Raw genomic sequence first — 19210 nt, 5'->3', positions numbered from 1 at the left:
TCTGTGTATGGATTTAGTTTTCTATCCCTGACTTAGGATATAAGAATAAGTCCATGTTTTTGAAATAATTTAAAATATGTAAAAATATATAATGACAATATTGAAAGCTCTAGATACATAGTAAATAATCAGTTTTCTTGTCCTCTTGAGCAAAAGTTCTGGATTCTAATATCATGTCTACCATCTAGTATCTAAATAACCTTGGAACACTCACTTAATCTTCCTGGAACTTAGTCTTTCTCATTTACAAAATGAGAGTGTTCTGCCTTTATAAATTATTTTTCCAACTTAATAAACCTATATTTTGACAGTTTATAATTACAATTCAATATGAAAAAAACTCTCCCAATTTAAAATTAATTTATTGAAGTAAAAAATGCAGAGGAAATGAAAGATTTTTGTTATCTAAAGATGAAATGTCGAAACATCTCTGATTTAATTTTCAGGTACGTATCAATTTAATTCTCCTGAGTCTGTACCTCTTGGAACCCATCTTGGAAGGATAAAAGCCAATGACCCTGATGTGGGGGAAAATGCTGAGATGGAATACAGCATTGCTGAAGGAGATGGAGCAGACATGTTTGACATCATCACTGACAAGGATACACAGGAAGGGATTATAACTGTCAAACAGGTTTCTTTATGCTGTCTTCATTTTTTCACTGAGCGCTTATAGTTTATTTTTGCTTTTCAGTTAAGGGAAGAAAAGCCTAGGATTTATTTTTCCACACTGTCCAGCTTTCATAGAAGTGGGTATGGTTGTGGTTTCATCTCAAATAAGTGAACCATCTTCATCATTGACACTTAAAAAGCGATACAAAACCTTAACTGCTTGTGCTTAGAGTAGAAAATCAAACTAGAATTAGATAGCTTCAAAGGTACTTGTTTTATGTTTTCTGTGGCCCCCAAAATAGGCATGCAGCCATAACTTTATTTCATGCACTTTTTATAATATTTAAATTAGCCTCTTCAAGCAGATGAAACCTGAAGATTCTGCATGTTTTATGTTGGATGCAGTGTGGGAAAACATTATGAAACTTTACATACTATAATCCAGCTAAATGTGGATTATGTTCTGTTTTCCTGATTTTTCTGTTTTCATTTACATCTTGCTTTCCACAGTGTTCAGATTAATGAAATATGTTTTTTTTTCTTTTTAAAATAACAGTTTTAGAAATGTTGGACCAAAGAAGCAACTTATATGAATAGTTTGCTGAATCTCTACTTGATTCTATATTTTCTCTGATTTTAACTTTGTATAACTTTAATAATAATAATAATAATAAATAATTTATATGCCCATTTAGATAATACATTTGCCTGTGGCCATCAAAATGTGAAATGCATTATCAAGTGGAACTTGATCTTAGTGTGCATACCATTATATTCAGTTACCCTGTATGAATAAGCATAAGACAAAACAAAAAATTACTAATTTATTTGATATACCTATAAAGCAATAATTGGGAAAGTTTTTTAACCACAATTACTGGTACCATTAACAGAGCTGGTTATTAAACTTTAATATTGTCTTCCATTGTCATGTCTGCTATATTATACTAATTTTTCTTATTTAACTTCAGAATTTAGATTTTGAAAACAAAATGCTGTACACTTTAAGAGTGGATGCAAGTAACACTCACCCTGATCCACGATTCCTACACCTGGGACCTTTCAAAGACACAGCCGTGGTCAAAATATCTGTGCAAGATATAGATGAGCCTCCTGTGTTCAGTAAACTTTTTTACTTGATAGAAGTAGATGAAGATGTAAAGGAGGGCAGCATCATTGGACAGGTTACAGCATATGACCCAGATGCCATGAACAATTTAATAAAGTAAGTATTTTGTGAAACTTTAAGTTTACAGAAAAATAATCATCTTCTCACTATTTATAAGCATGTGTGAAAAGAATTACATTGTACTATATATGATCAAGTACAGTAACAATACTAAACACTTCCATAGGACAAACTCTTAGCTGGACTGCCTTTTAAGTGATCTCAATGTATTATTGCATTTAACTCATCACTTTACAAGGTAGATCCTGTTATTATACCTGTCTGCAGATAAGATTGAGTTACTAAGAATTTAAATAACCTGCCAAACAATTAGTGAGTGGCAAAGCTGGGTTTGAGAATCAGGCCATCTGGCTCCAGAGTCTATGATTTTAATCCTTTAGCTGTTGTGATTCCCATCTCATTGTCTCTCTTGGAGAAATCACAGTTCAAATAATAAGTGATCTAAACAAATAAATTAGAAAAAAATTGTTCTAGAAATACTATTAAGAGGTAATTTGAAAATGTTGAAACACCTTTTTTGTTTGTTTTTACACTGTTTTTTCAAATTTTTATTTAAATTCTAGTCACTTAACATACAGTTAATACTGGTTTCTCCTTTAAAAATAGTCACTCGGCATACCATCTATTAAAATTTTGGGAAAAAAAACAGTATGTCGATTATATTCTAATAATAACAGAGAATTAGTAAAGAAAGTAATGATATTTGAGTATGGCAAACATTAAAATTAATATGGTATTGTGAAGTATAGTGTTAACACTTTCCCAAAGCTTGAATATTGTATTAACGTTCTCAGAGCTTTCAAATATGCTGGAATCTTAAGTGATTACTACATGTGGTTCTTAAGGGGAATGAAAATATAGTTATGAATGGATAGGATGGGTGGGTGAAGACGGGTAGCTATGTCCAACTGTGGCATTAAATTCATGACACGAGACTGTCAAACATTTTGCCTATCCCTTCTTCTGTAAGATAAGTGTTACCATTTATTGAGCACTTGCTAGAAGCTAGAGAGTCTAAAGAGATTTATATTTATTAGTTCATTTAAGCTTCACCACAACTTTATTAGGCAGTACAATTGTTATCACCCAAATTTTATAAAAGAAGAAATTGAGATGCAAAGGGTTAAAGGACACAGTACAAATAATTAACAGACTGACGATTCAAACTATCGTTGATCTGAATGCATAGCCAAATCTTGGGCAGACATAGTCTGCTTTCTTAATGACCTGTTTACTAATTAGAGATAATTAATATAATGTTCCTCATTTGTAGACTAATTGGACTGACTTCAGTTATACAAGGCAGATCCCTCAGGGACAAAATTATGCAAAGGGCAAAACATGGTTTTTGTCCCTCAGAATTTGGTCTAGTTTCCTTTCATTTTTCCCATTGCCCACAATAGGGAATTTCATAAGCTCCAACTATAGACATGTTAGCTTAGAAAATTACAGCCTTTTAATTCTTTTTTAACAAATGTATTGAGGTATTACCGACCAACAATAAATTTCACAACTTTAATTTGTATGATTTGATAAACTTTTCTATATTCATACATCCACTAAAACATCATCAAAATCAAGAAAATGAACATATATCTTACCCCCAAAAGTTTGCTCATGTACTTTTTAATGGCCCCCTCCCAAACTTCCTAAAACCCAGCCCCTAATCCCCAGGCAAACACTGATCAGGTTTCTTCAATATAGATCAGATTATATTGGGTTTTCTTGAATTTGTACAAATGCAATCATACAGTATTTATTCTTTTGTCTAACTTGTTTCACTTAGACTAACTATATTGAGATTTTTCCATGTTGTTATGTGCATCAATAGTTTATCCCTCCAATTGCTGAAAAGTATTCCATTTTACAGAGATACCACAATTTGTGATTTATCTGTTCACTTATCGGTTGACATTTTGAGTTGTTTCAAACACTTGGATATTGCAATACCTTTATACACATTTGTATGTAAGTATATATACAAAACTTGTGAATCAGAATTTGTATAGTTATGTTTTCACTTTTCTTGAGTAAATACCTAGAAGTGTTATGATTGGACCATAAAAAGTCAACCTTTTTTAACTGTAGCCATTCTAATAAGGTGTATAATAATATCTTAATTGCCTGTATGACCAACGATGTTGAACATTTTTTTATATGCTTAATGTGCCACCCATACATGTTCTTTGATGAAGTATTTATTCAATACTTGCTTAGATTTTCTGTGTTATTTCTTTATTATTGATTTGGAGATACACACACACACACACACACACACTTCACACAATGGATACAAGTCCTTTATCAGATACGTGATTTACAAATATTTTCTCCCAGTTAGTGGCTTGTATTTACATTCCCATAAAGTGACTTTCAAAAAGCAAATGTTCTCAATTTTGATGAAATCTAATTTATTAACTTTTAATTTATGGATTGAGCTTTTAGTGCCTTATATAGAAAACATCTGCCTGATCCCAAAATTCTTATTCTGTGTTTTCTTCTAGAAGATTATTGTTTTCAGTATTATATTTACATCAGTAATTCATTTTAAGTTAACTTTTATATTGTATGAGGTATGGATCATCCTCATTTTGCTTTTTGGTATATGGATCCCCAATGTTTCCAGCACCATGAGTTGCAGATACTATTCTTGTCACTGAATAGCCTTCATACCACTGTTAAAATTCAATTGCCTGTGTATATATGGATCTAACTCTGGACTCTCTCTTCTGTTCCAATTATATATTTATCTATGTTTGCAAAAATCACAGTTTTCTGTACCTTTATAAAAAGTCTTGAAATTAAATACTATCTATCATTTTTTTTCTTTTCTAAATTTGTTTGGTAATTCTAGGCCCTTTGTATTTTCATATGTCAACTGCTACAAAAGATTCTGCTAGAATTTTGATTTGAGTTGTGTTAAGTGTGTAGATTAATGTAGGCAGAATTGATGACATCCTAATGATACTGAATCTATTAACCCAAAATAATATATTTTTCTCTGCTTATATAGAGATTTTTTTCAGCTGTATTTTGTGGTTTTTATGTCTACAAAAAACATTTTTTTTTAAAGATTTTATTTATTTATTTGAGAGAGAGAGAATGAGAGACAGAGAGCATGAGAGGGAGGAGGGTCAGAGGGAGAAGCAGACTCCCCGCCGAGCAGGGAGCCCGATGTGGGACTCGATCCTGGGACTCCAGGATCATGACCTGAGCCGAAGGCAGTCGCTTAACCGACTGAGCCACCCAGGCGCCCCTACAAAAAACATTTTTTATACTTCATTTTATTGCTTTACTGCGCTGGCAAGAACCTCTAAAACAATGGTAAATAGAAGTAATAAGAACAGAAATCCTTGCCTTCTTCCTTGTCTTATGAAGAAATCATTTAGTCTTTCATCATTCAGTATGATGCCATCTGCAGGGACAATTTTATTCTATTCCTTTTGTTCTAAGCATTTTTATCAGGAATAGAGTTTGGATTTTGTCAAATGGTATTTTCTCTGTCTATTAAGATGGCCATATAGTAAAATGATGTATTATTTGATTTATTTTTCAAATATTGGGATAAATGTCACTTAGCCACATTATACTATAATTATATATTGTTGAATTCCGTTTACTAAAGTTTAAAAAATAATTTTGCACCCATTTTTATTGGGACATAATTTTAAAGTTTTGTTTTCATGTAATGTCTGTTTGGATTTTGTGTCATAGTAATACTGTCTCAGAATGCAGTCAGAAATATAAGATCCTCTTTTAATTTTTTGGATGAGTTTGCATAGAATTGACATTATTTTTCTTTAAATGTTTGGCAGAATTTAAAAGCAAAGGACTGTATTATCTTTTTTATATGAGTTACAGCTACAAATTTTATTTCCTTAGTAGTTGTAAGTTTGGCTTTTTTTTTCCTTTTTCTTCATCTTTCAGGGAATTTTTGAATTTCATCAAAGTTGATGAAATTCAAAAGTTGTTCATAATGTTCATATTATCCTTTTGATAGTCTAGTAATGATAGCCATTTTTTTCTTGGCCAGTGTGACTAGACTTTTTAGTTGATTGATCTTCTCAAAGAACAGGTTTAATTGCTTTTTCAATAGTTTGTTTTCTTTTCTTTTTTTTTTTCTTGTCTTTTGGCTCTGATCTTCATTCTTCTTTTCTGCTTACATTGAGTTTCATTTGCTCTTCTTCTCTATGTCCTTGAGTCAGAAGCCGAGGTCATTGATTTGAGACCTACTATTATTCTCATATGTGTGTTTTAGTGATAAATAAATTTCCCTCTAGCTTTAGATGTGTTGTTCTTTGTACCAATACAACAAAAATTTTGCATTGTCCTTAATGTTTATTTTTCTCTTCATACATTGCCAGTTGTTCCTTGGGATGCTTTTAAATTGTGTCACTGGTTTTAAGCAATTGGATTATGATATACCTTTCTATAATAAGCTTCATCTATTTTGTACTTGAAGTTTATAAAGCTTCCTGAATTTGTGACTTCGTGGCTTTCCTCAAACTTGGAAAATTTTTCATCCAGTCTCTTTAATATTTTTTTTGCCCTATATTCTTCTCTTTAAGGAAATTTAATTATAATTATGCTAGGTCTCCTAAATGTGCAATACAGTGCGCTGGTGCTGTTTGTTTAGTCTTCTTTTTTCCCTCTTAGCCATTCTAAATAGTTCCCATTCATCTTCATCTTCAAGTTTACTAATCTTTTTTTTTTTTTTTCCCAATATCTAACCTGCTTTAATTCCATCTAGAGTATTTTTTTCATCTCATAGATTATAATTTCTTCTCTGGAAGTGTTATTTCTGGGTTGTTTTCAATTGACAGATTTTTCCTGGAAGTCATATTTTCTTGTTTTTTGCATGCCTGTAAGTTTTGATTGGATGACAAACATTGTGCTTTTATTGTGTTTAGTGTTAAGTAGCTTTGCATTTTCTTTTTTTTTTCTTTTTAGCTTTACATTTTCATAAATACTCTTGAGCTGCATTCAGATGTGTTTTGTTTTGTTTTTTAAAGATTTTATTTATTTATTTGAGAGAGAGCACAAGTGAAAGAGAGAGCAGGAGACAGAGAGAGTGCGCAGGAGCAGGGGCAGAAGGAGGGGCAGAGGGAGAAGGAGAAGCAGACACCTTGCTGAGCAGGATCCTGGGATCATGGCCTGAGACAAAGGCAGAGGCTTAACTGCTTAACCCAGCCACTCAGGCGCCCCTCAGATGTGTGTTTAAATTACTTACAACATCTTAATCTTTTTGGACCTTGCTTTTGTGCTTTATTAGCAGCCCTTTTTCTAGACCTAATTTTGCCCCATAATCAAATTAGACTTTCCTGAGTAGTCTACCAAAGCCCCATGAGTTATGAATTTCTCTTTGGTTGGTGGAAACTAGAACTATTCTAGAACTACAACGTGCCAGTTCATAGTTTTGCTCCCTCCTAATCTTTGTGATTGATTACTTCTATTGCCTCACTTTATCTGTCCCCAAACATATTCTGATCAGTACTCAGATGAAAACTCGAATAATATTTTCTTCAGATTTCAGTAGTTCCCTCTTTGTGAAGCTCTCTCCCATGAATTACTCTGCCTTTCAAATTCTAGACACTTTGTTCTCGACATGGGCTATCAGCTTGAACTCAGGGGATGGACAGACTCCATTTGGGCTTGCACTTCCTATATTCTTCTTTGGAACCTCTTCCAGGCAGCAAACTAGAAGATCACATCATATCTTTTCCTTTTCTCTGGGATTATTGTCATTGTTCTCTGGTGTATAATCCTTCAAAAATAATTTTCATTTAGTTTCATATATTTCATTTAGTGTTAGTGGGTTGTGTGTGTGTGTATGTGTGTGCGTGTGTTTTGGGGGGGGCTGGTAAATCCATCCCTTGTTATTCTATAGTTGCTAAAAAAAGACATTCAATATGTCATTTTAAACATGTTTTAATTATATAATTTAGTCACTCTTGCACAGGTAATTTTGTAGTGAAGAAGACATCTATAAAATTCTCTCAATAGATACTTCAGTGGTATTTTATTCTATTTTTATCAGGTATTGAAACTTTCCACTTATCAGTCACCTAACTTTAGTAAGTAGAGATCATTATAATATACATATAGGTTTATGTATTTTTATTAATTGTGAATGTTTGATAATGCCATTAAACTTCCCAATAAACTTCTTTTGTATAAATAACACACTATCATGTAGGTGAAACATGATTGCTGGAAATTTAGTTGCAAACAGTCTATCAATCTATATATATCCTATATATATGGATTAGATATCGATGTAAATTGATATAGATACAGATATAGAAATAGATATCGATAAATAATCTACCCAATCTATATAAATATATCCTTTCCTATATCTGGAATTTCCTCAGGATACAATTTTAGGAGTAAAATTTCTAGGTCAAATACTGATAGTAAAATTTGCAACCTTGCTCAGTAGTATATAAAAGTGGCTGATAAATTTTTAAGTTCATAGTTCTCTCAAAAATATTTGTGTTTAATAGGGTACTCAAGTATAAAGAAATAATGAACAGTGGTTTTACATATAAAATCTCAGAAATGACAAAGAGAAGAAAAATACTGAAACAAACAAATTTATCCCAAATTATGTCTCTAAAATCATACTGCCAACTCTGTCAACAAATAAGGCCATGCCTGAAAATATAGTATATAGGCTGGTTCCTGTTTGCATAAAGATATATGCAAAAAAAAAAAAAAAAAACCAACATCTTTAGATATCTTATACACTGGGAGAAACTAGCAATAAGTCAACAAGGAGACAACATTGTAATATGTGACTCTTTTGTTTGCTCCTATAGAATTTAGGAGGACTGATCCTTAGAGCAGAAATGGGCTATGATAAGTAAGCATCATGGAGAAATATTTTCCAGGGAAATCTTAGGAACTATTTCCCACCCACCAGTAAATCTGTTCATCAAATATATTTTCTGAAATACATCTGCCGCTTGCAACATGAGATTATGATTACAATTCGCAGCTGTTGTCAGCTCTGCTTCACCTCATTAGTGATCACAGATTTCCCAAGTTATAGGGTTGATGATAGCTTTACAGGTTCTGAAAGAACATGTTGTCTCATTTCACACCTATTTTATGCTCAACATATTTAAAGTTCAACAAATTTTAGAAGAGATCTTTTCTACTGCAGTCAAACTGAGAAGGAAGTACACAACAAACTTGCTGGAAAGAAATGCTTTTTTAGTTATGCTTCAATAAAATGTACATGATTCCACCCTAAGCTGAAATGAGTGAATAACTGGATGTGTGCGTGTGTGTGTGTCTCTCAGTGTTTCTCTAATACTTGCTTGATTTTATTACAGAGAGTAAAATAATATTCATTTATTTAAAAATCATGATTATTTAAAAACAATGCCATTAATATTGGAAAAAAAAAAAAGACTTAAACTATTGGCTCAAGTACTGCATAGCCACATTCTCTTTTTGAAGGGCAATGAAAGTTTCATGGTTCATAGGTAGAAAACACATTTCTGGATGGGGTGCCTGGGTGGCTCAGTTGGTTAAGCTTCTGCCTTCGGCTCAGGTCATGATCCTGGAGTCCCAGGATCGAGTCCCGCATCGGGCTCCCTGCTCGGCGGGGAGTCTGCTTCTCCCTCTGACCCTCCCCCCTCTCATGTGCTTTCTCTCTCTCAAATAAATAAATAAAATCTTTAAAAAAAAAAAAAAAAGAAAACACATTTCTGGAATGCAGTAGCTGGAAAGGAAAAGAGCAAACTTAGAGCCTAATTATATTGACGTAGTCGGTGGAAGATGTACCTGGAATGCAGTAAAGAGGAGTACTACGCTTGACACATTTCTGCATACTACTGATTTGTTCCGGTGTTTGTAATTTATGTGTTTTATTGTGATAGATGAAAATACAGGGATGTGATATGTGTTGGATTCTTAATGGTAGAACATGAAAAATGAAAAGCAAACAAACTGAAGCAGAGTTCAGCTTCCTCAGGCTCAGTTCTCTTGTGCTCTTTTTTCACTTATTTGCTGTTTCTGCAGATGCTGATTCAATTAAAAAGTTATGCCAGTGGACTTTTTTTTTAACTTATTGCTCAAAATTAAATGTAAGGAGATGAATAAAATAGTGTTGTTTTAATAGGCCATCTGCTGGAACATAGAGATGGCTTTGTCCTGTGTTGTTTATCAAGTTCTTTCTGGTATATTTATTATTAATAGGTAAACGAGAATGTCCCATTCTGTGTTGAAAATAGAGTATTTGCTGCTGAATGAAAGAAAATGATCTCTGGGCTTTGACAAATTGTGAGACATCATTTGCACGAGGGCAAATTTCTGAATATATACCTGGAAGTGTGCAGTGTTAGTGTTAAAGTGAACTATGTCTACATTATCAAAGTGGTTCTCCACCATGAATTCTTAACTTGGAAAGTAGTACCTTTCAAGATTGAATCTATGAGTAGGATAGAAAGAAACTTATTCTGATCCCACATAAGCTCCAAGTACGTCAACGCTGGACTTGCATAATGTTAGAATTGTTAGCTATTCCTCAATCATAGAAAGCCCCATGCTAATCTCTAGGGCAAGTAGCAAGGAGCACAAAGGATTTTTATTTTTTATTTTGATCTTCAATGCTAGCAGTAGGTAAAAAGTCCAATGTCTGTTTAGCCATAAGCAGATAATGGCTAGCTATTGACTTTTCCAATAGTAGAAAGAAATATATTCAGGCAAATATTATAAATTGAATTCCACTCAATTCATATTTGTGGTTGAGTTATATTTTTTACACTGCTTTCTTTGTGTTCATTTTATGTTTGTTTTATTCATTAGCAGAATTTGGTGTAAGTATTTAAGTATTTAAGTAAAATAGAACATTTAAAAATGTTCTACTGACTTTCTTAGCCCATATTAGGAACTAAATTGTAGGAGGCTTGACACCTAGAGATAGGAAGCTTTGTATTTCTTTTTCCATTTTAGCATTTATTAAGCAATAGAGATTAAAAAGAGAAAATTTAATATGATTGCCATCCTCAATTTTAGTACATTAATAGTTTTTTAAAAAATAAGATCTACCTCAGATCCTTGTCTGACAATGAATTATTGGTTAAAACCTGATATAACTTTTGCTCCTAGGAGATATACATATACACTATTATGTATTTTATGTATTTATTTTTGTATCTGTTTCTAGTTATCCTCTACCTCTTTAGGAGTTCCCACACCACAAGTATAGCTACTCTTTGGCAGTGACCATATATCATGTAATCCATAATTTGACCATATATCAAAAATCTCCCCAATTTTTTTCATAACACCATGTAGGAAAATGATAATTATGATTATTGAAAAAGTGAGAAGATACTACCATTTTCCTGTGGCTCTAACTGCCCATTGCACAACCCTTCCAAAGGACAAGAAGGTGACCGGGCTGGTTTTGTATTTTTTTTTTTTTTTTTTTGTAATGAACTTGAATTTATTGTTAGAGTTGGAGGCGGCTCCATTACAGCAGCTGGGAACTATAGCAGGGAAGTGTGGGGAGGAGCAGAGCACAGCAGCACGGGGAGGGTGGGAGCTAGGAAGAACACAGGTCGGCTCATTTTGGTTTCCACGCAGTCATTTGGCAGAGAAGCCGAGCCCTGACGAGCGTCTGGATTTCTCAGTCCGGCAGTAGTCTGGCAGGGCTGCTCATTGGCTTGCTTGGGGAGAGGTCCTCTCCTGCGGTGTTTTTTTTTCCAGCCTGTTTTCATCTTACTCAGTAGGAGTTCAGCTTTAGCTCAGCTTCGTCTCCTTCTTCCCTTCCTCCTTCTCATTTTCCCCAAGTTCTCTGGCATGGCTTCTACCTCCCAGATCTTCTGTCCAAGAGTTTGGGGCTGGAAAGGCAGCCAGTGTTCCCATTTCAGCTGCAGGATGGCATAGTGGAATGTTGGGGGAGTCACACGTTGCTGGGGTGTCAAATGTTGGGATGTCAGGCAGTGGCTTATTTTTAACCCATTACACACCAGGCCACAGCAGATGACCACATGCAGAGAAGCCAAGCAGGGGATGACAAGGGATGAGGATAATTGGAATGGGTGGGTGAAAACTTCAAAAGGTCAGGGAGCTTGGAAGAATTCTGGGATTGGGGCTGGGCTCTCCTTGCCCCTTTGTGCTGCCCAGTAGGCCTGGTCTGGGCACAGCTCTGGGATGTGAATGATATGAAGCAGGGGCTGGGAGGATAAGTAACTTGTACATACATTGTACAGAAAGGAACCTAAAACCAACCACATAAAGCTTTTAGTTATTTGTACATCCTTGTACAGAAAGGAACCTAAAACCAACCACATAAAGCTTTTAGTTATTCCACATTTGAGATGAAATCCAGTATATAAGGGCGCCTGGGTGGCTCAGTCAGTTAAGCCTCTGCCTTCGGCTCAGGTCATGGTCCAAGGGTCCTGGGATTGAGCCCTGCGTGGGGCTCCCTGCTCAGCGGGGAGTCTGCTCCTCCCTTTCCCACTCTCCCTGCTTGTGTTCCCTCTCTCTGTCAAATAAATAAATAAATAAATAAAATCGTTTTTAAAAATCCAGTATATATATATATTCCCCCCCACACATGGTCAAATATTCACTTTGAAATAGTATCTGTCAGTCTGAGAAACTCATTTGATAAAGTTTAGTAGAAAATAAATTAGGCAAACCCCATGATGTTAAGTTATTACAGTTATTTTGGAAGTCTGAGTTTACTAATGGATCTCTTAATTTTAATATACTTATTATAGCAATAGACTAAGTCGTGGGTTCTTCATTAAAACTACCAAGGCAAACAAAGAAAAAAATCACAGAATTTAGATAGATTTTTATCCAATATTTTTAAAATTACAAATGTTTCACAATGTTTAGAACACTGGCTGCTCAATATCTATTACTTATGTTTGTCAAAGTCAGTGCCTGATAGTGAATATATTACATTTATAATGGGAGTTGTAATTTCCTAATTCACCAGATCAAAAAGGAGTTAATTTGCTAAGTGACTTTAATAAGATACCTAGAAAAATGAGAACTACACCAGATGCTGGTTAGTCTGTTAGTTGTATTCCTTTTTCTGTCTTTATTCTAATCAGTTTATTCCATAGTATATAACCTTGCTGTATGAGCCTTGTCCATAGACTTATAACATGCAATTGGCCTAGGACGTTTGTTAGAAATAAAAATTCCAGCTCCAACACCAGACCTACTGAATCAGAATCTGTTTTTAACAAGATCCCAGTGTAATTCATATGAACATTAATGTTTAAAAAACACTTATTTTCCTCTATGGCTTAATTAGATACTCAGCAGCAGAAATCTCAAACAGATATAAAGTGTTAGTATAGCCTAATATGGCCTGACATAACTAAAAGATTTTATTATAAGCTAGCCTTTTAAAAGATCTTTCTTATGAGTATATTGCAGCCTTCCATTGCTGTCATAACAAATTACCATAAACTTAGTGCTCAAAGCAACTCAAATTTATATCTTATAGTTTTATAGGTCAGAGATCTGGGATGAGTCTTACGGGACTAAAGTCAAGGGGTTTGTGTGGACAGGGCCACATTCCTGTCTGGAAACTGAAGGACAGAAATTGTTTCCTTGCTCATTCAAGTTATTAGCAGATTTCAATTCTTTGCAGTTGTAGGACTGAAATTCTCATTTTCTTGCTGTCAGCTCAAGGTTCATTCTGAGTTTCTAGAGGCTGCCTGTGTCCTTTGGCATGTGGCCCCTTTCCACCATCTTCAAAGCCAACAGTGAGAGGTCAAGTCCTTTTCATACTTAAAATCTCTTTTTTTTCTCCCATCTCATTTCTCTAGAGCCCATCTCTGCCTTCTTCTTCCACTTTAAATGGTTTATATGATTAGTTAGGGCTATCTAGATAATCAAGGATAATCTCCCTTCTCAATGACTTTAACCTTAATTGCATCTGCACAGTTACTTTTACCATTAAAGTAACATAGTCCCAAATTTCAGGGATTAGGAGGTGGGCATCCTTTGGGGGAGGTGGGGAAGCATTATTTTGCCAACCATAGAGTGATACAAAGTTTATGATGACAGTTTCCATATCCAGCCTTGATGAAAAAAGTCATAAAACTCTGTGTAATATGTCATTTCATTTTTATCTGCAAAAGGTCAGAAGAATAGATTGGAGGATAACCTTTGATTCAGCTGAGATGTTCCTTGAATAGAGAGCCGTTCAAGAGCAATGTACTTTACAACAGCCTCTCTCTATTCACTTATTGTCATAAGGACTCTGTGGACACATGTTCTTATGTTTTTTAGCATAATTTCAGTTTATCTAATGCAATTGACTCTATCAAATTTAACATGTCTAAAGCACTGCAACAGGTCTATGATAGGTTAAGTAAATCAAGTGACAATTAAAAACTCACTTAAAGGTTGCCACAAGGATTCATGAGCTTAAATAATAACTCTAAAGGACACATAATCTTAGAATAGTAATGATGGAAAAGGCCGGATATATCAAATTGGCTAAACGACAATGGTATTAAATAAAAATTCGTGAAAGTTGTCGGCATTTTACTGGTCATGACCTTAGGAGAACATTGCTTGAACTGCCTCTAACATTAAGGAACAGTAGATGAATTAATAATCTTAACGCCTAGATTCATGAATCTCTTTCCTGCCAGATACTCTATTGATCGGCATACTGATATGGACCGGATTTTTAGCATTCACTCCGAAAATGGCTCTATTTTCACTTTGAAACCCCTTGATCGGGAGTCCTCTTCTTGGCACAACATCTCCATTACTGCCACAGAAATAAGTGAGTGGGGAATACATCCACCTGAACACCGAAGTGGTAAAATAATAGCATTAAGTAGACTCTGTTTCTTGAGGGAAGTCACTTTCTCATTAGCAACCTCAGAGTGTGTTGGAGACTTATGGTATCGTAATGATTCTCAAATATCCACTTTTTAAACTTGATTTTCTTTTACACCTTACTCTAGGAGAGAAATAGAATATAACCTCAAAAAAATAATTAATCTGTCTGAGAAAATTATGTCTTACAAATAATACTTCATTCTCAATCATAGTCTCCTCTTCTTAATCGTGCTTTGCATCTGGACCATGTAAGAAAGCTCAGCTATTCATCAGCAATCCAATTGAGAAAGTGAATACCGCAGAAATGATTTGTTGCTAAGTTACAAATGGGGTGAGTGGTATCACCACTTCTCTGTAAATGAGACTGAAGTCTTACACATGTTCTCGTTGCAGATAACTCAAAACAAAGTAGCCACATCCCTGTCTTCATCAGAATTCTAGATATAAATGACCATGCTCCGGAATTTGCCATGTACTATGAAACATTTGTTTGTGAAAATGCAAAACCTGGGCAGGTAAATAAAATTATTATAAACTTTAAAAAATATTTCCTCTTCACAAAGGCAGATAACATATCAATTCACTTGCACAAAATCTTTTTTATGCAAACTACTGTCAATCCTCTTTGTCATCTGTTCATCTCCCCTTACCAAAACACTCACAGTGATCTAAACAGATGACTTCTGAAGTTGTTTTTATTATGGAACCCATGATGTAATAGCAGAGTTATAATATATACTTTAATTTATATACTGGGTATATAATGAATATATATATATATATATTCATATATATATATATGAAAAGTTCCTCCCTGGATTCATAATTATGATGATACTGAGTTATACTCAAGAATAGAGTGGAAATATGTTCCTAAATAAAACATGAAGTATGAAAATGAAATTGTTCTGTGTTAGTATAAAGGGAATCACAATAATTGTCTTGTTGATTACATTTTTCCTCTTTTAATCTCTCAGGCAGGATATTTTGGTTTGATAAATTATACTTTGTGATTTTTCAACTTCAATATTATTGAGATAAAAAAGAGATAGTACAAGAGTTACAAAGTCCTCTTGCAAAGTCCCCCTAATATATAAGAGATCTCTAAAGTAACTTTAAGCAAATGCAGAGTATGTTCATTTTTGACACCAATATAGTATTTTACAAATGACAGCAACTGCACAAATTTCACTGAAAGAAATTTTAACCAGTTATTTAGATATTTCTTTAAAGAAAAAGTAGATGGATGTTAAGAATCATATATAATTCCATCGTGCCTATTTAAATATAGAAAATAAAAGTGAAATACTGTCCTCCTTTTATTACAGTGAAGATTGCAACGGACCAAATGTTTATTTGAAACCCTAACCCCCAATATGGCTGTATTTAGAGATGGAGCTTCTAAGGAAGCAATGAATGTTAAATGAGATCATAAGGTTGGGGCTCTGATCTGAGAGGGTTGCTGTCCTTTAAAAGAGAGACAAAAGAGAGATGACTCTCTCTCTCTCTGCCCACACTCAGAGGAAAGGCAATGTGAGGATGTAGCAAGGAAGCAGCTGTCGTCAAGCCAGAAAGAGAGCCCTCACCAGAAACCCGCCTAGCTGGTACCTCGATCTCGGACTTCCAGGCTCCAGAACTGTGAGAAAATTAATTTCTGCAGTGATTTTTACGGCAGCCCAAACAAGCAGACCAAGACAGAGTTCCACTTACATACACAAAAATAAAAATGGGGTATTATCATTATTTGCCAAAAAAGAATCATTACACAGTTATTTGGATTAAAAATTGTTTTTCTTTCTTTTTTCTTTTTACATGTTACTTTGCAACATGTAATGGACATATTCTCAATTTAGTAAATGATCATTTTTAATCTGATGCTGAATTTTTCTAGCACAGCTACACATTAATTAGTTTATTCAACTATCCACTTACTAATAGAAATTTGGTTTATAAACACAATGTGAGTCTAGCAGATAACGCTATAATGAGCATTGTAATACATTTGTATTTATACACTACCTGGTGTTCCTTTCCTTTGATATAACCTTTGAAATAAGAATAATTAAATTTTATATATAAATACACATCAGTGCCTCCAAACAGCTCCCCAAATAGGTCATATACCTAGTGGATGATTGTCTATTTACTGGAACACTAGACTTTAAGTGTCCACCAAATAGTAATATCTCATAATAATTTTAACATGGATTCTTCCCAAATTATTTAGGCTGAACATTTTTTCATAAATGTGTAGCCATTTTAAAATAATCTTCACAGATGAATTAGTTTCCTAAGGCTACTGTGAGAAACTACCACAAACTAGAGAGCTTAAAACAACAGAGATGTGCTCTCACACAGTTCTGGAGGCTAGAAGTCTGAAATCAATGGTGTCAGCAGTTCGTCTGTCTGTCAGCAGTCAGGACTCTTGCCATTTCCCAGCTTCTGTAATTGCCAGCAATCACCGGCATTCCTCGGTTTATAAGAATTACTCCAATCTCTGTGCACACTGTCCCATGACATTCTTTTTCTAACTCTCTGTATCCACATTTTCCTCTTCTTATGAGACTCCATTCATTGGCTTAGGGCCCACACTAAACTGCTATGGCATCATCTTAACTTGATTGCATCTACAAAGAGCCTGTTTCCAAATAAGAGCACATTCACAGGTACTGGGAAATAGGATTTGAACATATATTTTAGACAGACATAAGTCAACTGACAATAGCATATACAGAATCTTTACTTATTTGTCCATTAATATGCTTTTCTTTTGTTGATTCATGTAATTGATACATATTAAAAATAATATTCGATAAAGTATATTGATATTAACTAATAATTATTTTAATATATACTACTACTATTAACATTTCTGTCATTGTTCATATACTTGGCGGAAAACAATTTCCTTATTAAAATTAACGAGGTTGAAAATATGTTTTAATCTACTGCTACGCATTCTCTGTTAAAATATGTGTATACAGTGGCCCATCTAATCATTTCAAGAACTCAGCCATATTACCAGAGGACCGATGTTGTTTATGATTTAAAATATTACTAAAAATAAGATATTTTATATTACTAAAAATTAGATATCATTGCCAATCTAGAACAGGAGGCTAAACAAAAGTATTAAAGTACTAAAAGCATTTTTTCTATGTCATGATCCAATCTTCTAAGGAGAAAATGTGCATTAAGTTTGCATTAATAATTGTGCACTTTCAGAAGCATTATATAAAGAAAAGTAAGGTTCCATGCCTCTCTGTCAATAAAATGAATGAAATCATAGTTAATATTAAATTACAGGGGTAAAAGTGTTGACTAGTGAGGTTGCAGGTTAGTATGGCTATAGAAGGTAAACAATAAACAAAACAATGGGTATGTCAAACCACTGTGAAATTCCAGTAATTGTTCATTACAGAAGTTGCACTATTATACCTGGAAGCAGTGCGACTCTGTTTTGGTGGAAAAGAAATTTGAAAGTAAGAGTAATTAAGTGGCTGTGATTTCAAGTCACACAGATGGCAGACCCATGACTAGAAAAACAGGCACCCCGATGTGTAGCTTAGTGCTTTTTCCACTGTGAAATGCTCAGTGGACTTTTTCTGCCTGACCTGTTGTTTGATGCTCCATCCTCACACTATGGCACACCTCTGACTTGTAGTGAGCACGGCTAAGAGGTGTTGTGATTTCTCAACTTCGACACTGATTTTATGAAACTTGAAAAGCATTTATTTGTATATCTTTCTAAACTTTGCAAATACCATAAAAAAAACCAAATACTTTGAATAAAATAAGCAATACAATTGTAGTCAGGGTGCCCCATAGCTTTAAAATCTTTTGCTTTCTGGTATTATGTGGCATATTGCTTATTTTTACCAAAACTATATTCATAGTGTTCTTGATCTGTAGGAATAGTTGTGCTAATCACTTCTGTCTTTTTAAAAATGCATCTGTTATGTTCTCTGCCTTTGAGACAATCATTATTTAGTGGGGGCAACAGATTGGTAACCAATTATTAATAAAACAGACTGGTACTTTCTAACAATGTTAAAAGAGGATAGATGTTGGACTGATAAAATTTTCTTTAAGGTTGGATATTCCAGTGGCCAAGAATCAGACAAAGATTCATAGAGATACCTTGCACAGTGATACTTGATGAACATATTCTATCCTTAACTAATTGTTACATTGCATAGAACTATAAAAAGCTTTGGCATAATTTCCAAAAATGGCCTGTTTTTTGTTTCTTTAATAAGTCGATGATATATTTAAAGCACAAACACTAACTTAAAATGTAGTATAACAAGAGTTGCTCTTTGTTTTCCTTTATTTAATTTACTGATTTGGTTTCAGTTGATCCAGACTATCAGTGTCATGGACAAAGATGATCCTCCCCGAGGCCACAAATTTTTCTTTGAGCCAGTACCAGAATTTCCTCTCAATCCGAACTTCACCATTGTAGATAATAAAGGTACAGAACATTTTTAAAGTTAAAATTGAGACCTTCAGCTGCAAAATTAAAAACTGGTCTGAGTTTCCCCCCCCACACACTTTTTTTTTGTTTGT

General features: G+C 34.0%; 1 protein-coding gene across 1 annotated transcript in view; it reads left to right on the top strand.

The window, feature by feature from the left end:
* CDH9 (cadherin 9) overlaps positions 1–19210 on the top strand; it is a 131226-nt gene that overhangs the window by 105218 nt on the left and 6798 nt on the right. Inside the window, exons 6-10 of the mRNA XM_006726866.3 lie at positions 447–634; positions 1584–1837; positions 14446–14582; positions 15035–15156; positions 18998–19115. Of these exons, the coding sequence (XP_006726929.1) occupies positions 447–634; positions 1584–1837; positions 14446–14582; positions 15035–15156; positions 18998–19115 (819 nt within the window). The remainder of the gene's footprint in view (positions 1–446; positions 635–1583; positions 1838–14445; positions 14583–15034; positions 15157–18997; positions 19116–19210) is intronic.

The sequence above is a fragment of the Leptonychotes weddellii genome, chromosome 7 (assembly GCF_054177405.1).
Source record: "Leptonychotes weddellii isolate Sample4059 chromosome 7, ASM5417740v2, whole genome shotgun sequence".
NCBI classification, from domain to species: Eukaryota; Metazoa; Chordata; class Mammalia; order Carnivora; family Phocidae; genus Leptonychotes; species Leptonychotes weddellii.
This window is presented reverse-complemented; position numbering and strand designations above follow the sequence as displayed.